Source organism: Lipotes vexillifer, unplaced genomic scaffold (assembly GCF_000442215.2).
Source record: "Lipotes vexillifer unplaced genomic scaffold, Lipotes_vexillifer_v1.1 scaffold61, whole genome shotgun sequence".
Lineage (NCBI taxonomy): Eukaryota > Metazoa > Chordata > Mammalia > Artiodactyla > Lipotidae > Lipotes > Lipotes vexillifer.
Genome location: NW_006787051.1, coordinates 751,451 through 775,249, shown reverse-complemented (window position 1 = coordinate 775,249; position 23,799 = coordinate 751,451). Strand labels below are relative to the sequence as shown.

Sequence of the window (23,799 nt, the reverse complement as noted above, 5' to 3'; positions counted from 1 at the left end):
CTGCATTCACATGTATAAACACAGACACACACATTCAGATATTTGAGAGTACTAACACAGCCACAGGACTTTTGAATGGATTTTTCCGTAGTTTATATTTTAGCTCTGAATAGGTCTCCAAGAGTTGTTACCTTGCTTTCCTGGTTCAGTGATAGATGGGAATAGTAAAGGCACGCCTCTCTCCTTTTGAAAGAAAATTTCCAACCATTTCATAATTGAAAATATCAATATATTAAAGTAGGTGGTGGGGTAAGGTGGGATTTATCCCTGTCTAAACGTGAACTGCTCTATCTATGATGAATTCTGGTGCTACAGGTCCTTCCACAGAAAAATAAGTTTGACTCTTAGAAAGCCTGAACACATACAGTTGAGGAATTCTTCATCCCTGGAACTAGAATTTATTGCATTTGATATTTTGGAGGGTTGATTGTTAATTTCTGAGCCAGGCTATTGCTGCTTTGGTCAATTATTATAGTTATACTGGCTGTGACTTTTGAGCAATTACCATGAGCCAAACACTGCTAAATCACTGAGTGCTAATAATAATGAAAATTATATATTTGCATTTCATTTGCAATTCTTGTACTTCAGTAATAAGTAATATATTATTTCATTTGAGCTGTATAACAATCAAAATGTGGACCAGTTATCCCCCTTCTCAGGTGAGAAATCAGAGTCCCAAGTTAAATAACTGGTTATAGGACAAATTAGTAGCAAATCCAGGATTAAAACCTAGAAGTTTGATTTTCCATATCTCTTAAGGCTATATTAGGAGATGAAATGTTTTATAAGAAGCATTTTCATTAAAAAAAAGGAAATCAAAATACTAATCCTACATATTTTTATTTCTCAGAAACTTTTTTTAGCCACTAAACTCACTGTCACATATATTTAGTAAGTGATATCTCTTATGATTTTCCTCACTTGCTAGAGTGGTACCTAGTTAATGTCTCTGACAAACAACAGTAGATCCTTCTTTTAAGAAATAACCTATTTCAGTCATTACAACATCAAAATGAAGTAATGAGGGCAAGAGAAATCTACTTGAATATCAAGGAGTCCTTGGAGAAAATTGACAGAGCAGAACTAGTATTGGTAAATTACTAAGTTCAAAGATCACATCTATTAAGGTAATAGTGAATAGATCCCAGTCAGGGCCACTGTTCATAATCCAGTCATAATTTAGTGCAAACAATAGACATACTTTTTTTTGTTATTCAAAGAAATACACAAACTTGAAAAAAGTACTGGTATGTGTTAGTGGGATCATCAGTACAGAGCCAGTATGGACAACACCTTCAAGAAGTTTGGCTGGCTTGGAGGTGATGTATTAATTAACTAGATGGGGGGAATCCTTTCACAGTGTACATGTATCAAATCACCAGGATGTACACTTTAAGCAACTCACAGTTTTATCTGACTTCAGATTTAGAGATGATTTTTTTAGATTTGACACCAGAAGCAAAGGCAGCAAAAGCAAAAATAAGTGAGACTACATCAAACTGAAAAGTTTCTGCCAAGCAAAAGAAACCATCAACAAAATGAAAAGGCAACCTACCAAATGGGAGAAAATATTTGCAAACAGTATATCTGTATATATAAATATAACTCAATAGCAAAAACAGACAATCTAATTAAAAAATAGGTAGAGGATTGGAATAGACATTTTTACAAAGACAAAAGGTACATGAAAAGGAGCTTTACATCACTAATCATCAGGGAGATGCAAATCAAAACCACAGTGAGATACACCTCACATCTATTAGAATGGCTATCAAAAAGATAAGAAATAATATGTATTAGCAAGGATATGGAGAAAAGGGAGCCCTTGTGCACTGTTGGTGGGAATGTAAATTGGTGCAGCCATTATGGAAAAGAGTATGGAGGTTCTTAAAAAAATTATAAATAGAACTACTGTATGATCCAGCAATTCCAGTTCTGGGTATTTATCCTAAAAAAATGAAAACACTAAATCGGAAAGATATCTGCACTCCCATGTTCACAGCAGCATTAATTACAATAGCCAAGACATGGAAGCAACCTAAGTGTCCACTGTTGCATAAATGGATAAAGAAGATGCAGTACGTATATTTATACACAATGGAATATTATTCAGCCATAAAAAAGGAAATCTTGCCATCTGCAATAACACAGATGGATCTTGAGGGTATTATGCTAAGTGAAATAACTTAGACAGAGAAAGACAAATACTGTATGATCTCACTTATATGTGGAATCTTAACCCCCCCCCCCAAAAAAAAAAACAAACTCATAGATACAGAGAACAGATTGGTGGTTGTCAAGAGTGAGGGGGGGTGAAATGGGTGAATGTGGTTAACAGGCACAAACTTCCAGTTATAACATAAGTAAGTCTTGGGGATGCAATGTATAGTATGGAGACTATAGTTAATAATACTGTATTGTATATATCAAAGTTGCTGAGAGTAAATTTTAAATGTTCTCATCACGAGAAAAACAATTTGTAATGTGTGGTGATGGATGTTAACTAGATTTCTTGTGATCACAATATATACAAATATTGAATCATTAGGTTGTATACCTGAAACTAATGTTATATGTCAGTTGTATCTCAAAAACAAACAAACAAAAACACTTCTACTTATGCTACAGATAACCTAATTGGGTATAGAAGCTAGTCCAAGGAGAGCTGGACTCCCAAGGATGTGAATCATAGATATATTCAGGAAGACTAAGGTCCACTAAAAGTCCCTCATCAGGTCATTTTGGATCCTGTATCAGACATCTGCCATTTGCCTTTCTAAATCCACTCCTATACTTCTCCAACATTGGGAGGCTGACCTAAATGGACTATATCAATAGGCTCCCGAGCCCTCTGGCTTTGACTAGGTTTGGCCAATGGGAAGCCCTGACAGACTGGAGGGTTAATTTTGACTGGCTGCTCTTCCTAGATCTGAAGTCACAGCTCTTACCAAAGTGCCTTCTTTACATGACTTTCTCCCTTCCAGTTTCTGGAGATGGCTCCTTCCTCTTCCTCTTGCCTCTTCAGGCCTAGGAATAAAACACCCCCTTGTTACTACCACTGGAATACTTCCCTATTTCTTGTGGTTTCTCTAAACTCTGCCCACAACTCTTTAAACAGTCCCAGACTGTTAAACTATTATCAAATTATTTTAAAATTAGAACCTGTTTCCTGCTGGGACCCAGACTGAAATACTTACTGGGACCAAAGTGGTCTTAGAAAATAGATCCTCTAAATGGGGTTCAGGATTGGGTTACTGGGAGCAGCACAGAGATAACCTCCTTGCTGGAGGAAAAAATTAATTTTAGGGTATAGTGATTCCTCAAATTATCACTAGTGACAGAATTGAAGAAAAGTGCAGGTAGAGGGCAAGGTGTTGAGAGATCAAGTGGCTATGACATTCAGTTGCTATGATGAAAATAATGATTTTAAAAATGTGGAGCCATCTAGCTTCTCTGTCACCTTCGAGAATAAACATAGAGAACAAGAGTAAACAAGAGCTGTGAGCATACAATTAAGAAACAGGAGAGGATCACCAAAAGGTCCCTATGGCAGTTTTTAAGTAGTTCCTCATTTTCAACGGCTGGGAGGAGACCTAGATGGCGGAAGAGTAAGACATGGGGATCACCTTCCTCCCCACAAATACATCAGAAATACATCTACATGTGGAACAGCTCCTACAGAACACCTACTGAACGCTGGCAGAAGACCTCAGACCTCCCAAAAGGCAAGCAACTCCCCACGTACCTGGGTAGGGCAAAAGAAAAAAAAAAAAAAACAAAGACAAAAGAATAGGGATGGGACCTGCCCCTCTGGGAGGGAGCTGTGAAGGAGGAAAGGTCTTCACACACGAGGAAGCCCCTTCACTGGTGGAGACGGAGGGGGAAGCTTCGGAGCCGCGGAGGAGAGCGTAGCCACAGGGGGGCGGAGGGCAAAGCGGAGAGATTCCCGCACAGAGGATCGGTGCCGACCGGCACTCACCAGCCCGAGAGGCTTGTCTGCTCAGCCACCGGGGCAGGCGGGGCTGGGAGCCGAGGCTCCGCCTTCAGAGGTCGGATCCCAGGGAGAGGACTGGGGTTGGCTGCGTGAACACAGCCTGAAGGGGGCTAGCGCGCCACAGCTAGCCGGGAGGGAGTACGGGGAAAAGTCTGGACCTGCCTAAGAGGCAAGAGACCATTGTTTCGGGGTGCGCGAGGAGTGGGGATTCAGAGCACCTCCTAAACGAGGTCCAGAGACAGGCGAGAGCCGCGGCTATCAGCGCGGACCCCAGAGACGGGCATGAGACGCGAAGACTGCTGCTGCCGCCACCAAGAAGCCTGTGAGCAAGCACAGGTCACTCTCCACACCCTGCTTCCGGGAGCCTGTGCAGCCCGTCACTGCCAGGGTCCCGGGATCTAGGTACAACTTTCCCGGGAGAACGCACGGCGCGCCTCAGGCTGGTGCAACGTCCCGCTGGCCTCTGCCGCCGCTGGCCTCTGCCGCCGCTGGCCTCTGCCGCCGCAGGCTCGCCCCGCATCCGCACTCCTCCCTTCCCCACCCGCCTCCCCCGGCCTGAGTGAGCCAGAGTCCCCGAAGCAGCTGCTCCTTTAACCCCGTCCTGTCTGAGCGAAGAACAGATGCCCTCAGGCGACCTATACACAGAGGTGGGGCCAAATCCAAAGCTGAGCCCCGGGAGCTGTGAGAACAAAGAAAAGAAAGGGAAATCTCTCCCAGAAGCCTCAGGAGCAGCGGATTAAATCTCCACAATCAACTTGATGTACCCTGCATCTGTGGAATACGTGAATAGACAGCGAATCATCCCCAAATTGAGGCGGTGTACTTTGGGAGCAACTGTAGACTTGGGGTTTGCTTTCTGCATCTAATTGGTTTCTGGTTTTATGTTTATCTTAGTTTAGTATTTAGAGTTTATTATCATTGGTAGATGTTTATTGATTTGGTTGCTCTCTTCTTTTTAATATATTTTTTCCTTTTTCACTTTTTGTGTGTATGTGTATGCTTCTTTGTGTGATTCTGTCTGTATAGCTTTGCTTTTACCATTTGTCCTAGGGTTCTGTCTGTCCGTTTTTTTTTGTTGTTGTTGTTTTGGTTTTTTTAGTATAGTTTTTAGCGCTTGTTATCAACGGCTCCAAGGCAAATACGGCTGAGGACCAAATCACACTCTGACTGAAATGGTTGCAAAATTGCAGCACTAATTAAATTCATAACCTGGTCAGAGATATGGTAAGAGAACTGATGAAGAGCAATGGATAGGCATTTGGGTAGACACCAGTGAGGCTAAGAACATGGCCACCCCATTCGTCTGAACCTCTCTTGTCAATAACAACAATATCCCTTATCTGCTTATTTGAGGGTGTCAGACCTCCACTCCATTCAAGTTTACTCTTGATTACATCTGGAGCATTTGCCTCACAAACTGATAGCACATTTCTTCAGTGCGCTTCCCCACCACTGTCAGTGGCTCCAGGCCCATAATGAGACTTAGATCCCAACTGAACCCTGATAGAAAAAAATGCAAGCATTCCCTGCTCCTAGAGGAGATACCAATTAGTACTGTATGAATTACAAGACCTCAGTAATTACATTAGCAAGAGCCGGGAGAGAAAATGTGGGAGTCTATGATGGACCAAATGTAAGTTACATTTGGGGTGAATTCATCGTCATGGGTGCAAACATCTGGAACCTGGAGTTTAACATGTTGCTTTAAACACCTGAAAGAGCAACCTATTCTGTTAAACTGGGTAATTAAAACCTGGAATCAAACTTGACCTACTTCTAATAACATAACTTCTCGAATACCATAGAGAATAGTGTTCAGAGGTGCAGGGTGATGGAATATTGGAAAGGATTTATTATTACTCTCTTCTTCAGAGTTAAGGGATGTTTTGAAAGAGGAGCAAAGACATTCTTGAAGAGCTTTGCTGTGTCTGTTCTGTGTAGGCTAGAGATGATGGTGAAAATTGCTGCAATGGAAATGGGTTTCTTGATCTTAACGGTAATCATATAACTCAAAAGTGGCAGATGACAGATGGTGGGCATGTGTTAGAGACAAAGGGTCATAATTACTGCAATAAGTTACAGGAGGGTAGGAATTAACAGTGTTTTGTTTGATCCAGAGGAATCTGTGCCAATAACAACTTGACCACAGCTTCCTAAATATGAAACAGATGGACAAATATTTAAGTGCTTATTGATATATTTAAGTATATGTAAGAGAGCCTGGGTGATATGCTTGCCTTGCCCCTAGCTCATCTTTTTTAAAATTTAATTTAATTTAAATTTATTTTTGGCTGTGTTGGGTTTCATTGTATGTGGGCTTTCTCTAATTGCGGCTAGCAGGGGCTACTCTTCATCGCGGTGCGTCGGCTTCTCATTTCGGTGGTTTCTCTTGTTGCGGAGCATGGGCTGTAGGTGCGTGGGCTTCAGTAGTTGTGGCATGTGGGCTCAGTAGTTGCGGCACATGGGCTCAGTAGTTGCGGCACACGGGCTCAGTAGTGGTGGCTCGCAGGCTGTGGAGTGCAGGCTCAGTAGTTGCAGCACATGGGCCCTAGAGCACGTGGGCTTCAGTAGTTGTGGCACATGGGCTCAGTAGTTGTGGTGCACAGGCTTAGTTGCTCCACAGCATGTGGGATCTTCCCGGACCAGAGATTGAACCCGTGTCCCCTGCATTGGCAGGCGGATTCTTAACCACTGGGCCACCAGGGAAGCCCCACCCCTAGCTCATCTCTGACCTAGTTCCTCAGTGATTGTTGTTGCTGCTGCTGTTGCTGAGTCTGGTGGTTCTCAAGTCATACTTGTTCTTTTTTGCTATCTCATGTTGAGCTCTGCAATTACTCCCTTGCTTTGTAGGCTGGATGCCTGGTCCTTTCTGCAGCTTTCTTGCACTTTCCTATTGTAGACTGTGCATCCAGTGCTGCCCTCTGGGGAAACACATGCATTCTTGAGGTTCCTGAATCCTTAACTCCTGACCTGTTCCCTCTGTGTACTGACTTTTTAAAGACTCTTCATACACATCAAATCAGCTCTCCAAAAAGGTAGGAATTATTTACACTCCTGTTAGTGGTTATGAGTTGCCATTTTGACAGTCCTGCTAAAACTGAGCTTTAATATTTCTTTCATATGTTATTAGCCCCAAGTGTTATGTTTTTATTATTGGTGAAGATAGTATTTTCCCCCATCTTTATTGGTTATACTTTTATCATGAATTGACAGTTAATTTTTTAGACCAGTTTTCATTGATGTTCAACTTTTAATTTTTGATTTTAATAAATATCAGCCTACATTATATATTCACCTAATTAATATACCTGCATATGATATAAACGTAATATTAACTATTCTTTTTTCCACACCAATGTGAAGTGATAATTTATGACATGCTAAATTCTTACAATCATCTAGGTCTAGTTACAATCAATTCTGTCCCAGAGATGTCAATTCCTAGGTTAGTACCACACTATGTTACTAGTAGTAAGACTCCTCTTATCACCCCCTTTAATAAAAAGGTACATAGCTATTTTAACTTGTTACTTCTACAAAATAAACTTTATAATCACTTGGTGAAATAATCTTCCCAATGAAATATTTGATTCGAATGGTTTAATGTGGGGAGAGTGAACATCTCTACAATTATCTTCTCATCCAGAAATATGTTTCCATTTATTCAAGGTATTTTTTGAGGGAAGTGGGGTGTATGTAGTATATCTGAATTAACTTATTAAATTTAAGTTTTTCAATTGATTTTTTTAGGTTGTCCTAATGGTCTACCATATCATCAGCAAATGATTTTCTCCTTTCCAATTTCCATTTATTTTCCTTTCCTCATTATTCCAGCTGGCACTTTCAGAGCACTGAATAATTGTGGTGACAGGAATTTCACTTTTTGCCATTAGCTTTAGCATGAAGTCCAAACTTCTGAGGTGGCTTACAAGGCCTTTCACGATCTGGCCTTTGAGTCTCCCGCTAACTTCTCCTCTGTGTATTCCTGCTCCACTCTTTTCCAGTGCCACTTTCCAGTCAGTGAACGTGTTTCCTGATGCTATGCCCTCATCACTCTGTAGCTCTGTACTCCTTGTTTCTCCTTTTTCATCTCTTCTAACATTCCCACACTCCACCACACACAATCTAGCTAATTTTCACTTTCTTCATGTTTCAGCTTAGATACCTGCCTTTGAATGCACATGGTGAAATTCAAATGTTTATTAATAGGTTTATGGAAAAAGGCTGGAAGATGTTAACTGGCTGTAAATGTTAAGTGTACTCTAAAGGGGTTTTCTTCGAATCTAAGTATGTTTAGCTTAGTAAATAGTATATAGATCTTTTAATTTTTGGAAAGTGTAGAGATTTAGGAGTAAAAATAAGTATTTTACTTAGGCCCAAATAGCTAGCTGTTGAGAAAAAAGATAACAAATGAAAATAGTACTTTTATCTTTCAACCAGCCAAAAGAAAAGTATAGCTTATAAAAAAGATGAACTATTAGACCCAGAATGCCTAAAAGGAGAATGTCATAATCCATTATATTAAACATGTCATTGCTTTGATGAGTGACTGAACTATACACTTCAAGAATTTCCTATGTTCAGAGTGTTTTTCTCTTAGGATTCTCCACAAGTTGCCTTATGTTTATATGAATTTCCCTATCAATTATCAATACTTGTGTAGGGTTTTGTCTTAATTTAACAGCTTGTGATGTAAAGAATGAACAAATGAACATAGAATAACTTTTCACATTTATTAACTCATCATAGGGGTTCACTCCAGAATATGTTTTCTGCTTTTGGATAACGTATGAACTCTGACAAAAGTCACCATCAACATTCATTGGCAATGTCTCCAGTACGAATCTTTGGGGGCAAATTAAGATAAACATCTTGTCTCAAGAACCCTTTGGGATCCTGATGTAGCTTACAGAAAAAAGAGGCAGTTCTGGTACACAGAGTATTAGGACACTCTGTTCACCATTTAATGTTTGGGATAAATGACAGCCCAAGGCTATGGATGTCTCTCAAAACTAGATCCCAAACACTACTTCAACAAACGCAGATATTGAGAATACATGTAGATTAACAACACCTCCACCCACCATTGTAGTTGAAAACCCTCTTCCAATTCCAGTCCCCACTCCGCACCAGGACACCTAGGGATATTACAAGGTGTGAAGTAATTGGCTGTCACTGTGGTCTTCGCCATTAATTCAGAGTCAGTCCTTAGAAGTGTCCTTCTATGGATATATTCTTGTGAGTTCCTGGTTTCTTGTGACCTTCTTATAAGGACTGAAAGTTTGAGTTTTATTAGATGTCAACTCCAAGGGTATTGCTTGGCTCCTCCCTAATATCTACTTCATCAATAGATCAGGTGAATATAAGTATTCCATAGGTTCCATTTATGAACTAGGGAAAGGTGATGGTAATGGATATTGGAATAATGACAAACACTATCATGTTGATATGTTTAACTCTGAACCCTTATGACTTCATTTGAAGCCTGGAAAAGCTCCCTCAGATTTCTATCCAATAACAGATTTATCTCCATATTAATTCAGTCATATCAATTAAAGAATAATCTCCAACAAACATTTTCTTTCATTTACTATATTCACAGGATTCCTTCCAGAATAAATTCATGGACTTTGAATGAGTTCTGACTGAAGATAATCCCACATTCTTCCTGTCATAGGACTTCTCTCAAGTATGAAGTTTTTGGTGTTTAATCAGGTTTGAACTCCTGTTGAAAGTTTTCTCACATTCCTTACATTTGAATGGTTTCTCTCCTGTATGAATCACTTGATGTCGAATAAGTGAGGAACTCCGGGTGAAGGATTTTCCACAGTTAACACATTCATAGGGATTATTTGCAGAACGGAGTCTTGGATTTTTATTACTGTCTTCAGGCTGACTGAGGAGTTTTACATACTTATTGCCTTCGGAGGCCTTTGCTTCAGTGTGAATTTTTTGATGCTTAGTAAGGTTTGTACGTCGGTTGAAGAATCTTCCACATTCATTGCATTTATAGGGTTTCTCTCCTGTGTGAATGATCTGATGTCGAACAAGAGACGAACTGCGGCTGAAGGCCTTCCCACATTGATAACATTCATAGGAATTCACTGTGGCATGACTTTTTCGGTGCTGAGTATTTGTATTCAAGTTCAAGGCATTCCCACATCCGTTATATTCTGAATATTGCTTACCTACTGAGTCTAAATTAAATTCGAAGTTAGTTTTAAGCTGATCACACTTTGGGGAACCCTTTCTCATAGGAACTCCCTGTTGTGTGTCAAAAGTTGAGTTAACTGACTTAACATCAAAACTTTCCTTATTTTCACTATATTCAAAGTCTCCCTCCTCAGTGTAGACTGCATTATGAATGAAAGCTTCTTGTGGCAAATTTATGTCCCAGTGTTCCTGGTTCTTATATAACCAATCATCACTTTTCCAGGCATCTAAAGGAGGATGTCCATTTTCAGTCAGTCTTGTCATAATCACTGCATGGGATGATTCTTCTCCAGAAATTCTCTGCTTTGGAACTAAATCCTGATTTTCTGAAATTATCTCTCTGTCTAAAAATAAATTTAAAATTCCATGAACTAGAAGAAGGGAAACTGCTTAATTAGGAAACGGACACTAAGCCATATAAGGGTATATGCATATTTTATGGGTCTTTAAATACAGAATGGAAATGTGAGGCAAGGTTAGAAAACAAGGATTACAGAAGAAATAAATGGGATAAAAATATTTTTAAAAGGATCAGGAGATCATAAAATATAAGAGCTATTCAAGAATACTAAGGAGAATACACAGAACTTAGGTAAAATATCAGCATATGAACTGGGATGGCATGGCATATCACAATTCAAGCCATCACTGGTTCATAACTAGTCTGTGAAAGTTATACCTAATCTTCCTTTCTCTAGCATCCTGTCTCTTTTACCCCAAGGTGTTCCACATAATAGCCCTTCAAAAATACCAATTTAATCATTTCTTCAGGAACATGTCTAAATTTATAGGTCCCATAGCTTAACAGCTAAAAGAAAACTTGCAATCACAGTGCCCCTATTTTCCATACAGAGCAATTATTCCCTGCCTTTAACAGAGGCAGAAATAACTGTAATATATGATAGCAGGGAAACCAGTCTTATCCTGGGCTCAAAATAATCACTCCTGATTCTAACAGTGCTCAGACACGTCTATGTGTTTCCTAGAACTCAAAACTTTACCTATTCTGATTCAGATTGGGTTCTTCTGTTTTCACCTGCCTTCAGTTTCTCTATTTCATTTGATAAAGTTCCAGTTTCCTTCTCAAATTCCTTTTTCACTTAGTTTCTATATAAATATACCCACTATACTGTATATTCTAGCATTTTTTTAAAAAATTAAATTTAACTGACTTCCCTTCTTTCTCCTTTTCCACATAACATCAGATATATCTAACGATTTTATCTTCTATACTTTATTGGTAGCCAAGCAAGACCTTCAGCTTTGCAGTTTCACACAGTCACTAGAACACCTCTACTTGACCATCCCTATTCTCTTCCAAAACTCAACAAATGAGAGACTATCATCTTCCATGTGGAAAGAACTTACCTCAATGTCCTCATTTTCGTTCAGTGAGTCACTGGCCTTCTAACATTTACACTAGAGTTCATGAAGAGAACTTGAATAGCCATTGCTCTTTATCTCTCATATCTAATCTGTCCTTAGGTACTATTACTTTACTTTATAAAATGACTTTTACCTCAAAGCAGCTCTCACTGATACATCCAGCTCTGTCAAGTATATATCAATTCAGCCTTCTTTAGTCTAATCTCTACGGGAAATCATTATTTGTCTGTAAAACACCCACACTGGAAACTAGACAATTAAATCAGAATCTCCTAGGATGAAGCCTAGGAATATAATGGAAATATTGATTGTAGCTTTCCTGTCTCTACCTCACCAGTGTATATTGGATGTGTGGGGGCAGATAACTTGTCCCTTTAACTCACAGGTTTTCAGAGAGATAGGAACCTCTTCCAAACCTGGACTTAATTTACAGGATGAGTTCCTGGACTTCAAGATTGATGCCATAATGAAATGACATCTTAGGAGACAGTAAATGTAATTAACAAGGGAGAAAAATAAAGTTAATTTGTGGCCAGAGGACAGACTATAGCAGATCAGAATTGTGGCACTTTCTCTGATACTCTCCTCATAGAGAAGTGGAGTCTATTTTTCTTCCCCTGGAATCTGGGCTGATCCTGCAACTGCTTGGCCAACACAATATGATAGAAGTGATACTAGGCTATTTCTGGGCCTAGGCTTTATTTTATTAAAAAAAAAATTTTTTTTAATTAATTAATTAATTTATTTTTGGCTGCATTGGGTCTTTGTCACTGTGCTTTCTCTAGTTGCAGTGAGCGGGGGCTACTCTTCATTGTGGTGCACGGGCTTCTCGTTGCGGTGGCTTCTCTTCTTGCAGAGCATGGGCTCTAGGCACGTGGGCTTCAGTAGTTGTTGCACGTGCACTCAGTAGTTGTGGCTCACGGGCTCTAAAGTGCAGGGCTTAGTTGCTCTGCAGCATGTGGGATCTTCCCGGATCAGGGATTGAACCTGTGTCCCTTGCATTGGCAGGCGTATTCTTAACCACTGCGCCACCAGGGAAGTCCCTGGGCCTTTAAAAGACCCACAGCTTTCAATTCCTCTCAGGATGTTCCCTCTCAGAACCTTGCTGCCATGCTGTGAGAAGTCCTTGCCTCAGTAGAGGCCATGTATAGGTGTTGTGGTCCACAGGACTAGCTAAGTTCCCAGTGACAGCTAGCATCAACTTCCATCTATGTGATCATAGTTGGAATGGCCAAGTCATCTTGGCCATTCCATCCCAGTCAAGCTCCCAGAACACTGCATCCTCAGCGAACATCATATAGAATGTAAGAATTCCTAAGTCAACTCATGAAATTGTGAGAATTAATAATTGTTTTAAGTCACTAAGTTTTAGGGTAATTTGTTAGAAATAATAGATGACCAAAGCCATAATTTTGTTCTAGTGGTATTTATTAAATAGCAAAATTCCTAGTTGTATTTCCCTAAGTAAATCTATGTTCTCCTCATATTTGTACAACTCATTTTTCATGCAACTTCCTTCTATTTTTAAAATCACTCTCATGTATTTTGTTATTTTCAAGTCACTTGGTTCTAATATGTAGAAAAGCTGCTAATATTTTTATTTTATATCTGGCCACCTTAACGAAATTCTAAACAGATATAATCATTTTGATACTGAGTCTCTTGGATTTTCTAAGTAGAAAGTTATCATACACAAATAGATTTTTCTCTTTTCTATTAATTTTCTCATTTTTTTCATTTATCTTTCTTTCATTAGTTAAAACCTTCAGGTAAATATTAAATAATTATGGTAATAGGCCTAAGAATCTGTTGATTTTAGTGTTAATACCATTGTTTATCTTTACAGATAATATTAACCAATGATTTGTTCTCTTTTTGCTCTAATAGATTTCAAATCACTGGCTTATTCCTGACCACTAATTCCAAACTCATAAACTGTGCTTTATCTATAAGACTTTGTTCCTGCCTCTAACCTAAAACAAAAATAAACACTTTAAACCTTAGCCTATAATACTAATTCTGGGTCTCTGCCTACTTCTCTCCTGGAGACCAGCCCATGCCAAACCACCTCTGCCTTTCTTTGGCCTAACAATTCCCCCCAACTTCTCAAATCACCTAGTTAGTTAAACTCTCCAAAATCTGGCTTTATATTCTCTATCCAAATTTACCTTATACTGTCTCTAGTAAACTTGGATCATTGATTCTTATTCTGTATCTGAAACATTTGGTGAGCCTTAAAAGTATACATGTGTGGGGCTTCCCTGGTGGTGCAGTGGTTGAGAGTCTGCCTGCCAATGCAGGGGACACGGGTTCGTGCCCCGGTCCGGGAAGATACCACATGCCGTGGAGTGGCTGGGCCCGTGAGCCATGGCCGCTGAGCCTGTGCATCCAGAGCCTGTGCTCCACAACGGGAGAGGCCACAACAGTGAGAGGCCTGTGTACTGCAAAAAAAAAAAAAAAAAAAATATATATATATATATATATATATACACACACACACACATATACACGTGTGTGGAAAATCCTAAAGACGCTCCCAGAAAACTACTAGAGCTCATCAATGAATTCAGTAGAGTTGCAGGATACAAAATTAATACACAGAAATCTGTTGCATTTCTATACACTAACAACAAAAGATTAGAAACAGAAATTAAGGAAACAATCCCATTTACCATCATATCAAAAAGAATAAAATACCTAAGAGTAAACCTACCTAAGGAGGCAAAAAACCTGTACTCTGAAAACTATAAGATGCTGATGAAAGAAATCGAAGATGACACAAACAGATGGAAGGATATACCATGTTCTTGGATTGGAAGAATTATATTGCCAAAATGACTATACTACCTAAGGCAATCTACAGATTCAATGCAATCTCTATCAAATTACATTTTGTGTAATTGGCATTACACAAACAAACTTATGGTTACCAAAGGAGAAGGGGGAAGGGATAAATTAGGAGTTTGAGATTAATATATACACACTACTATATACATACTGTGAAAATGGCATTTTTTCACAGTAGAACAAAAAATTTTTTAATTCCTATGGAAACATAAAAGACAATCTTGAGAATAGCTGAAGCAATCTTGAGGAAGAAAAATGGAGCTGGAGGAACCAGGCTCCCTGACTTCAGACTATACTACAAAGCTACAGTGATCACAACAGTATGGTACTGGCACAAAAACAAATACAGATCAGTGAAACAGGATAGAAAGCCCAGAAATAAACCCATGCACCTACGGTCAATTAATCTACCATAAAGGAGGCAAGAATATACAGTGGAGAAAAGACAGTCTCTTCAATAAGTGGTGCCAGGAAAAATGGACAGGCTACATATAAAAGAATGAAATTAGAACATTCTCTAACCCCATATACAAAAATAAACTCAAAATGGATTAAAAACCTAAATGTAAAACCATATACTATAAAACTCCTGTAAAAACATAGGCAGAACACTCTGACATAAAATGCAGCAATATCTTTTTGGATCCATCTCCTAGAGTAATGAAAATAAAAACAAAAATAAATAAATGGGACCTAATTAAACTTAAAAGCTTTTACACAGCAAGGGAAACCATAAACAAAACAAAAAGACAACCTACAGAATGGGAAAAAATATTTGCAAATGATGCAACTGATAAGGGATTAATTTTCAAAATATACAGACAGCTCATATATCTCAATATCAAAAACACAAACAACCCAATCAAAAAATGGGCAGAAGATCTAAATAGACATTTCTCCAAAGAAGACATACAGATGCCCAAAAGGCACATGAAAAGGTGCTCAACACCCCTAATTATTAGAGAAATGCAAATCAAAACTACAATGAGGTATCACCTTAACACTGGTCAGAATGGCCATCATCAAAAATTCTATAAATAATAAATGCTGGAGAGGGTGTGGAGAAAAAGGAACCATCCTACATTGTTGGTGGGAATGTAAATTGGTACAGCCACTATGGAGAACAGTATGGAGGTTTCCTTAAAAAACTAAAAACAGAACTACCATATGATCCTGCAATCCCACTCCTGGGTATATATCCACACAAAACCATAATTCAAAAAGATACATGCACCTCAATGTTCACTGCAGCACTGTTTACAATAGCCAAGACGTGGAAGCAACCTAAGTGTCCATCAACAGAGGAATGGATAAAAAAGATGTGGTACATATATACAATGGAATATTACTCAGCTATAAAACAGAATGAAATAATGCCATTTGCAGCAACATGGATGGACTAGAGATTATCATACTAAATGAAATGAGTCAGAAAGAAAAGGACAAATATCATGATGTCACCCATATGTGGAATCTAAAAAAAAGAAATGATACAAATGAACTTAAATACAAAATAGAAATAGACCTACTGATATAGAAAACAAACTTATGGTTACCAAAGGGGAAGAGGGGAGGGATAAATTAGGAGTTTGAGATTAATATATATACACTACTATATATAATATAGATAACCAACAAGGACTTACTGTATAGCACAGGGAATTGTACTCAGTATTTTGTAATAGCCATTAAGGGAAAAGAATCTGAAAAAGAATATATATATATATATATATATATATATATATTCCATATATATATGGACTCACTTTGCTGTACACCTGAAACTAACATGACACTGTAAATCAACTATACTTCAATTTAAAAAAATGTGGAAATCTTAAAAAAAATACATGATGCATGTGTGTATTTGTGTGTGTGTATACATGTTCCATGTGGCCAAGTTGGGCTTCTCATAAGCATAGTGATATCAGGGTACTAGAACTAGTGGCTGCTGAATGCCAGGAGAAAGAAGTGGAAGCTGCAAGTCCTGTTACAGGCTAGACCTTGAACTGGCACAGTGTCACTTCTGCTACATTTTATTGATCAAAGAATCTAGTGCCAGCTCAGAGTCAAGGGGAGGGAAAACAACATCTACACTTCAATGGAGGGAGTGACAAAGATTTTGTGGCCATCATTAATCCACCAAAATCCATTAACTGGTAAAATAAATGACATTTACTGAAGTAAATTCCAGATTGATTAAGGTATATTATATTTAAATAATGAAGTAGATGGAGTCAGAATAAAATGAAAAAATGTTCCTTAGTTTTGGGATGGAAAAATTCTTATGTATAAAATTAACAGATATAAAACAATGGGGGAGATACATGATAACATAAAAAATATGGCAGGCTCCATGAATAAAATAATTTTTAAAAATGTCTTTAGACACATCTCATTTGCCACAAATATGGTCAATAGTGAGAATTTAACATAAGCTTGTAATATACTAATTAAAAACCTCTAAAATCTTGATAACGGACATAAAAGAACCATTTACTGAATCACAGATGACCAAAACAAATAATTTTTACTTTTTTCATAATCCAGTATCTATCCATCTATCTATCTGTTTCTTTGGTTCCTACATATGTGCAAAAGGCGCAGATATAAATGTAGGCAGAAAGAGACATGTTGCCTTCCCTCAAGGAACACAAAGCCTAGGGTGAGACAAAGACTCACAGAGACACATGTAGAGTATATTTGTGATAAATGGTAAGAGGAAAAGAATATGGTGCTATGGGAGTATATAGAAAAAAACTAACCTAGTTAAGAAAGACTTCCCTGAGGAGATATGGACCTATTTGAGATCTGAAGGAATAGGAGTCAACTAGGCAAAGATAGGAGGAAGAGCATTAAGTTAAGAAACAACGTGCACAGAGGTCCTGTGATGGGAGAGGGCAAGCCACACTCAAGGGACAACAGAAATATGTTCCCTATGGAAGTGTTTTTTCTCTACTGAACCCCAACACCTATCAGAGTGCACAGGGCACAGTAGATGCTAATACATATTTGATGCTGTCTGACAGAGTAGATCAGTGTGGTTTGAGTGCAAAAAGGATGTACTGTGAGATGAGGTTGGAGAAGTAGGTAGGGACAAGTGTGTTGTGAAGTAAGCAAAACTGAGTTCAGTACAGAGGTTTCAGCAAGTACATGATAAACCATGATCTCCATGACTGCAGTGTGGTTCAAACACTGGAGTTGTGGAGGGGAGACAGAGCTAAGAGGGAAGCCAAGATCTTGTATTAAGACAAGAGGCTATGGTGATAGTTCAGGTGAGAGATGACAGGACATGGACTACAGTAGTGGCATTGCAGATAGAGAAGTAGAGACATTTAAGAGATATTTAGGATAAAAAAACAAGTATTAGAGAGGTGAAGGAGAAGAGGCTGTCAAGGATAATACTTAAACTATACTTGTATAACTGGATGGATGGCAGCTCATCCAGCTAGGGAACAATGGAAGAATACTGGAAAGGAAAAAAATCACTTGGGTTTTATGAAATTTAAGGCATCTTTGAGACATCCAAGAGAAATGTCATGTGTATATAAATTTTAGTTCAGAGCTGAAGCCTCAGCTGGGGATATGAACTTGTAAGCTGCTATAAATGTGTGATAATTGAAGCTTCAGTTGTAGATGGAAGAAAATACAGAGTCAAAAGAGAAGACAGGATGAGATCAAATGTTGAAAAACTGAAATGTATTAGATAGGTAGAGAAGGACAGGTCTGCAGTAGACAGAGACAGATTAGCCAGAAAGAGAAGAAACTCAGGAGTATTACAGGAACCTAGGAGTGTTTTCAGAACGAGCAGCAGTTAACAGTGTCACTTGCTGTTGAGAAGTCAAATGAGATAAGGAATTAAAAAGTGTCCCCTGAAGCTCGCTCCAATAAAGTCATGAGTGACTTGAACAAGAACTGTTTAAGATTAGTATTTCGGGTAAAAGCTCAACAGGAACGGGTTGAGGAATAAAAGGTGAGGAAAAGAGAAAAGCAAGTATAAAACATCCGGACAAGTCTGGCTATAAAGAGGTGAGAAACAGAGTATTAGAAGAGGGTGTAGGGATGAGAGAGAAAGTTAAAAGATTAATAATGACCTGAAAATGTTAAAAAGCTAATGGGAGAATGAGGCAGGAATGGTGAAAATATAAGTTAAAAAAAGCAGGGAGAAATGTGTTGAAAGGATAATCAGGGAGAGGATTTAACTTATGAAAGGAGAAATGGAGTCAATTGCCTAACAAATTAATAAAGATTTCAGGTAAATAGTACCCAGTGTTTGCTCAGGTGATAATAGAGATATAATAACTAAAGTGATAGTAACACTCTCATTATCAGTGAGTATGAGCTGGTAGTAGACAACATAGTTCTTTTGTAGACAATATAACCTAATGTAACAAGACAGTTAATATAGGTATACCCTTTGATGATGAAGTTTCTCTTCTAAGAAGGAATCCTGTGAAAGGAATCATATATGCCTGAAAACCTGGCAACAAACTAAATGTCCAATAGTTGGGGTGGGGAATGGTTAATTATTATACATGTATGTGAGGGGCTGTCATATGCTAATTAGAAACCACATTTTCATAGACTAATTAAATGGGTATTTGTTCATGATATCACATGAGGTGAGAAGAGCAGAATACATAATGACACATTCTCGATGATCCCAGTTTTGGAGAAAAATATTTACAAGCCATAGGCACACATCATCACAAAGAAAAGGGCTTAAGAAAACAAACCACAATGTTAACACTGCATAGCTCTGGGTAGTGAGGTAAAAGGGTGAGTCATATTCCTCTTCATACTTTACTTACTAAAATTTATATTAAGCACACAATTTCTAATTTCTCACAAACAAAATGTTAATAAGAATAAAGAGATTACGATGAAGGTAGGAAGGCACAAGTTAAGGAGGTCTACAGTAAAAGAAGGAAAAATGGAAGATTTTGGAGTCACCCTAGTATAAAGCAGTTCCTTTTCTTTAAAAGAGAGAATATGATTTAATGTTAGGTTGGCTAACATTTGCTTATATAACACCACATGCCAGACGCTGTTCTAAGTGTGCTACACATATCAACTCATTTAATCCTCACAGTAATGTGGAGGTAAACACTGTTACGTTACAGAAGAGGAAACTTGGCAGGGAGGCTGCCCCAGCAACTCTACCTGTGTTAAGAGTCTGTGTTCCTCCTCCTACACTGTTGGTGGGAATGTAAACTGGTGCAGCCACTATGGAGAACAGTATGGAGGTTCCTTAAAAAACTAAAAATAGAGTTGCCATATGATCCAGCAATCCCACACCTGGGCATATAACCACACAAAACTATAATTCGAAAAGATACGTGCACCCCAATGTTCATGGCAGCACTATTTACAATAGCCAAGACATGGAAACAACCTAAATGTCCACTGACGGATGAATGGTAAAGACGTGGTACATATATACAATGGAATATTACTCAGCTCTAAAAAGAATGAAATAATGCCAGTTGCAGCAACATGGATGGACCTAGAGATTATCACACTAAGTAAATCAGAAAAAAAAAGACAAATATCATATAGTATCACTTATATGTGGAATCTAAAATATGACACAAGTGAACTTATCTACGAAACAGAAACAGACTCACAGACATAGAGAACGGACTTGTTGCCAAGGGGGAGGGAGGAGGGGAGGGATGGATTGGGAGTTTGGGATTAGCAAATGCAAACTATTATATATAGAATGGATAACTAACAAGGGCCTACTGTATAGCATAGGCAGCCATATTCAATATCCTATAATAAGCCATAATGGAAAAGAATATGAAAAATACATACACACACACACATATATATATGCATAACTGAATCACTTTGCTGTACACCAGAAACTAACACAACATTGTAAACCAACTATGCTTCAATTAAAAAAAAATAAGAGTCTGTGTTCCTAACCCACACCACTTTTTTGCCTGTCCATATAAGAAAAGGAATCTGTGAACAAAAAGCAATGACTTTTCTTCTTCAAAGTTTAGCTGGTTTGCTGTCACCTCCCAACCAACAACTCAAACCCTGGGTTGTACATTATCTGTGTATTTAATGAACAGAAGCTTCTTACAAATGCCTCAGATCTACCTGTTGCTTACCAAAAACATTTGTTCTTAGAATTTCTTGCTCCATTATCCAACTTTTTTCCTTACTCTCCAACCTGGAGGTCTCAGCTGGTTTGGAAAGTAGATGCTCTGTACATGGGGAAAAGGAAAACAAACAAACAAACACATTTCAGACATTTTTATAGGGAAGAGAATCCCATCCCAAAGTAGTAGTCTAAGAGCTGCTAAAAGATAAGGCCAGTGGACCTGTGTATTTCTAGCTCTACATCAGAAAAGACTTTCAATCACATACAGCAAGAAAATCTGCTATTGTGCCCAGAAGTTATTAGGAAAACTAAACTGAAACCCAAATGCCCTCGACCACTTCAACAGTAATTTTTAACAGTAGATGAAGAGACTACTAAAGGGCAGATTAGGTAAATACACAGACGCCACCTTTATGCAATGAATTCAGGTTCTTATAGTTCTCCAGCATCACATCCCTGTACAGGTTCTTTACAGCAGGGTCCAGTTGCCCCCACTCTTCCTCGCTGAATTCCACAACCACATCTTTGAATGTCACTGGTTCCTAAAACATTAAGTTCCTTTTTAATCAAAGGTCTCAAGAATATTACTAGAGGAGAAATGAATTTGGAAAGAACAGGGTAGGTGGCAAGAATATACAAAAATAAATTGATAGGACAATGTTTGGAGTTCTAAGTGATAAAAATCAAGTTACCTTAGGGGCCTATCAACTTGGTACTCTTTGAGGACTGCGAAAGGAAAATGAAGGGCTGTCCTAACTCTAGATTAGCTTACATTTTAACTGAGGAGAAAAACAGGTTGGAATAATTGTGGAACAAAAAATTACTATAGAGTACAAATAATTTACACAGAAAGAGTTCAGAACAGGAAGAGTTTAAGGCAGATTTGAGGGAAATTTATAATGAAAATGTAGGCTCTCCTAGCAGAACAGGGAGCATCTCTAACTGAGAAACGCTGTCGGCTAATGCCTCATCCTTCAGGTCTCAGAGCCCAATGTCACTTTGTCAGACAGGCCTTTCCTGATTACCCAATAAAGTAGCCATCTTCCTAATCAGTCTGTTTCTTTATTTTCTCCCTAATAATTATTACCATCTGCAATTATCTTATTTGCTTGTGTTTGTCTACTTCCAGTAGCGTGTAATCTCCACAAAGGCAGGCGTTTTGTTTCATTTACTGTCATATTCCCAGCCCTTAGAAATGTTAGACACTGCATAAATACTGGCTATAACGGCCTTCATCCCATCAGCTGTTGCACTTTTCTGTCCAGCATTCTCACCTTTGTCCTTATAGTTTACCTTCAATCACACTGAAACACACAAATCCTTCCTCTACCTCAGAGCCAGTCTTTGTGAATAAGTTGTCCACATGTGTTTTGCCTACCTCCTCACTTTTCCTCTTTCCTCAACCCTCTGCAACCTGGCTTCTATTCCCATGCATGCTTGTATCTCCATGAGGTTAAGAGAATAGACACTACTCAGGCTGCACTTTTCTGAACTTTTAAAGGATTTCTCCTTGAAATATGGTCATTCCTTGCTTTCACGTGACATCGTATTTTCCTGGTTTTCCTCTACCACTTGGTCCTTTCATTCCAGTATCCTTTGAGGTTTCTTCTGCTCCTGCCTATTAAATGACATTGCTCAGGATTCTGCCCTTGGCCCCCTTCATTTTTAATTCTAAACATTCCCTGGGTAGGCCCTATGTCTATACCTTCAATTATCATCTACAATCTCAAGGGTACAGATGCACAGAGAATATACAAAAATTAAATATTTTCCAAAAAGTGTATCATCAACTAAAATAGATCCAATGTCCAGCGTATCATCAACTAAAATAGTCATGTTCTTAGATGGAACTATGTTTGGCAAAAGTTCACAGACCTAAAAAGAAAAAGCAGAATATTACAATAGAGTGGAGTCCTAATTTACCTGGGATTTGCCTGTTAGTGAGTCAGCTTCCATTTTTTCTTTCTTGATGCTCCTCTTCTGGAGTAGGGCAGAATCCTTGCAGGTTATACCTGAGGAAGACGAAGGAAAACATTAGGGAGACAAGTTTTTCCTTGGAGAAACTTTTAATAATTATAGTACTTTTAACATGCTACTTCCGAAGTTTGAAATTTAATGATGTCAGGCTCTACCAGCAACCAGAATCTCCAGGAGTGGGGCCTAGATCTTTTCTTTTTAAAAAGCTCTAAAAGTGATTTGCATATTCTACCAGGGGTCAAGAACTACTTGATCAGAGAGAAGGCCAAAATAATATTTTGATGCCTCATCTGTGGTTATAGCAGATCCAAAAAAAAAAAACCTTTAATCTTGTCAAAACTAAATCCTAACTAAGGCTTAGCCACCACAGGCTGTAATTCTACTGGGAGCTAAGAATATTTTACCCAACCAATCACTTTCTCAAAGACATTGGGGCTTAATCTACTCAAGGATTCTTTTCCTCTAAGTCGCTCTGTGTATACTATACACAGACTTAGGCAGTCTGGTCACCTGGGACTACTGACTCTTCCAGGACATAAAAATCTGAGCAGCAACCAATTCTCTTCTCCAGCCCTTTGGTGAGACGTATACCCAAGGGCTACTTCCTAATGTTTCTCCAAGATTCATTAATTACACCACTAATACTCAAATGCCAGACTATGGGCCAATACTGGTCTGTGAAGAAGTTTTCAGTGATTCAGGGTGAAATAAGAAAAAATAGAAACAATGCAGGAAATATTTACGTTCTATAAATCAAGGCAGGATTTGAAAAAAAAATCCAAATTTCTCAGCAATTTGAATACTGCCACAAGATTACAGTCTGTTAACTTTATTCAGGCCTATAACACTTTGTGAAACCTCAGTCTGCTCAGTCCCATAACCCCTAGGACAGTCAATACCACGTTCTTTCTTTTATATGATTTATTTTTTAAATTAATTTTTATTGGAGTACAGTTACTTTACAATGTTGTATTAGTTTCTGCTGTACAGCAAAGTGAATCAGCTATACATATACATATATCCCCTCTTTTTTGGATTGCCTTCCCATTTAGGTCACCACAGAGCACTGAGTAGAGTTCCCTGTGCTATACAGTAGGTTCTCATTAGTTATCTATTTTATACATAGTAGAATATCACATTGTTTCTTATTCTTGTCATTCTTGGAAATATGTGAGATATCTTGAAAAGATGCAAAAGCCTTCAATCAGCCATCCCTTTTTTATTGCTCTGAGTATTGTTTCCTTCCCGTAACTCTTCTTTC

The 23,799-nt window shown here is 38.4% G+C and overlaps 1 protein-coding gene across 1 annotated transcript in view; it reads right to left on the bottom strand.

Annotated features, from left to right (window-relative positions):
• Positions 1–9,682: 9,682 nt before the first annotated feature.
• ZNF215 (zinc finger protein 215) overlaps positions 9,683–23,799 on the bottom strand; it is a 24,702-nt gene continuing 10,585 nt past the window's right edge. The window contains exons 3-6 of the mRNA XM_007459831.1: positions 22,485–22,573; positions 20,971–21,103; positions 20,569–20,664; positions 9,683–10,554 (exon numbers count right to left, since the gene is read on the bottom strand). Coding sequence (XP_007459893.1) covers positions 9,683–10,554; positions 20,569–20,664; positions 20,971–21,103; positions 22,485–22,573 — 1,190 coding nt within the window. The remainder of the gene's footprint in view (positions 10,555–20,568; positions 20,665–20,970; positions 21,104–22,484; positions 22,574–23,799) is intronic.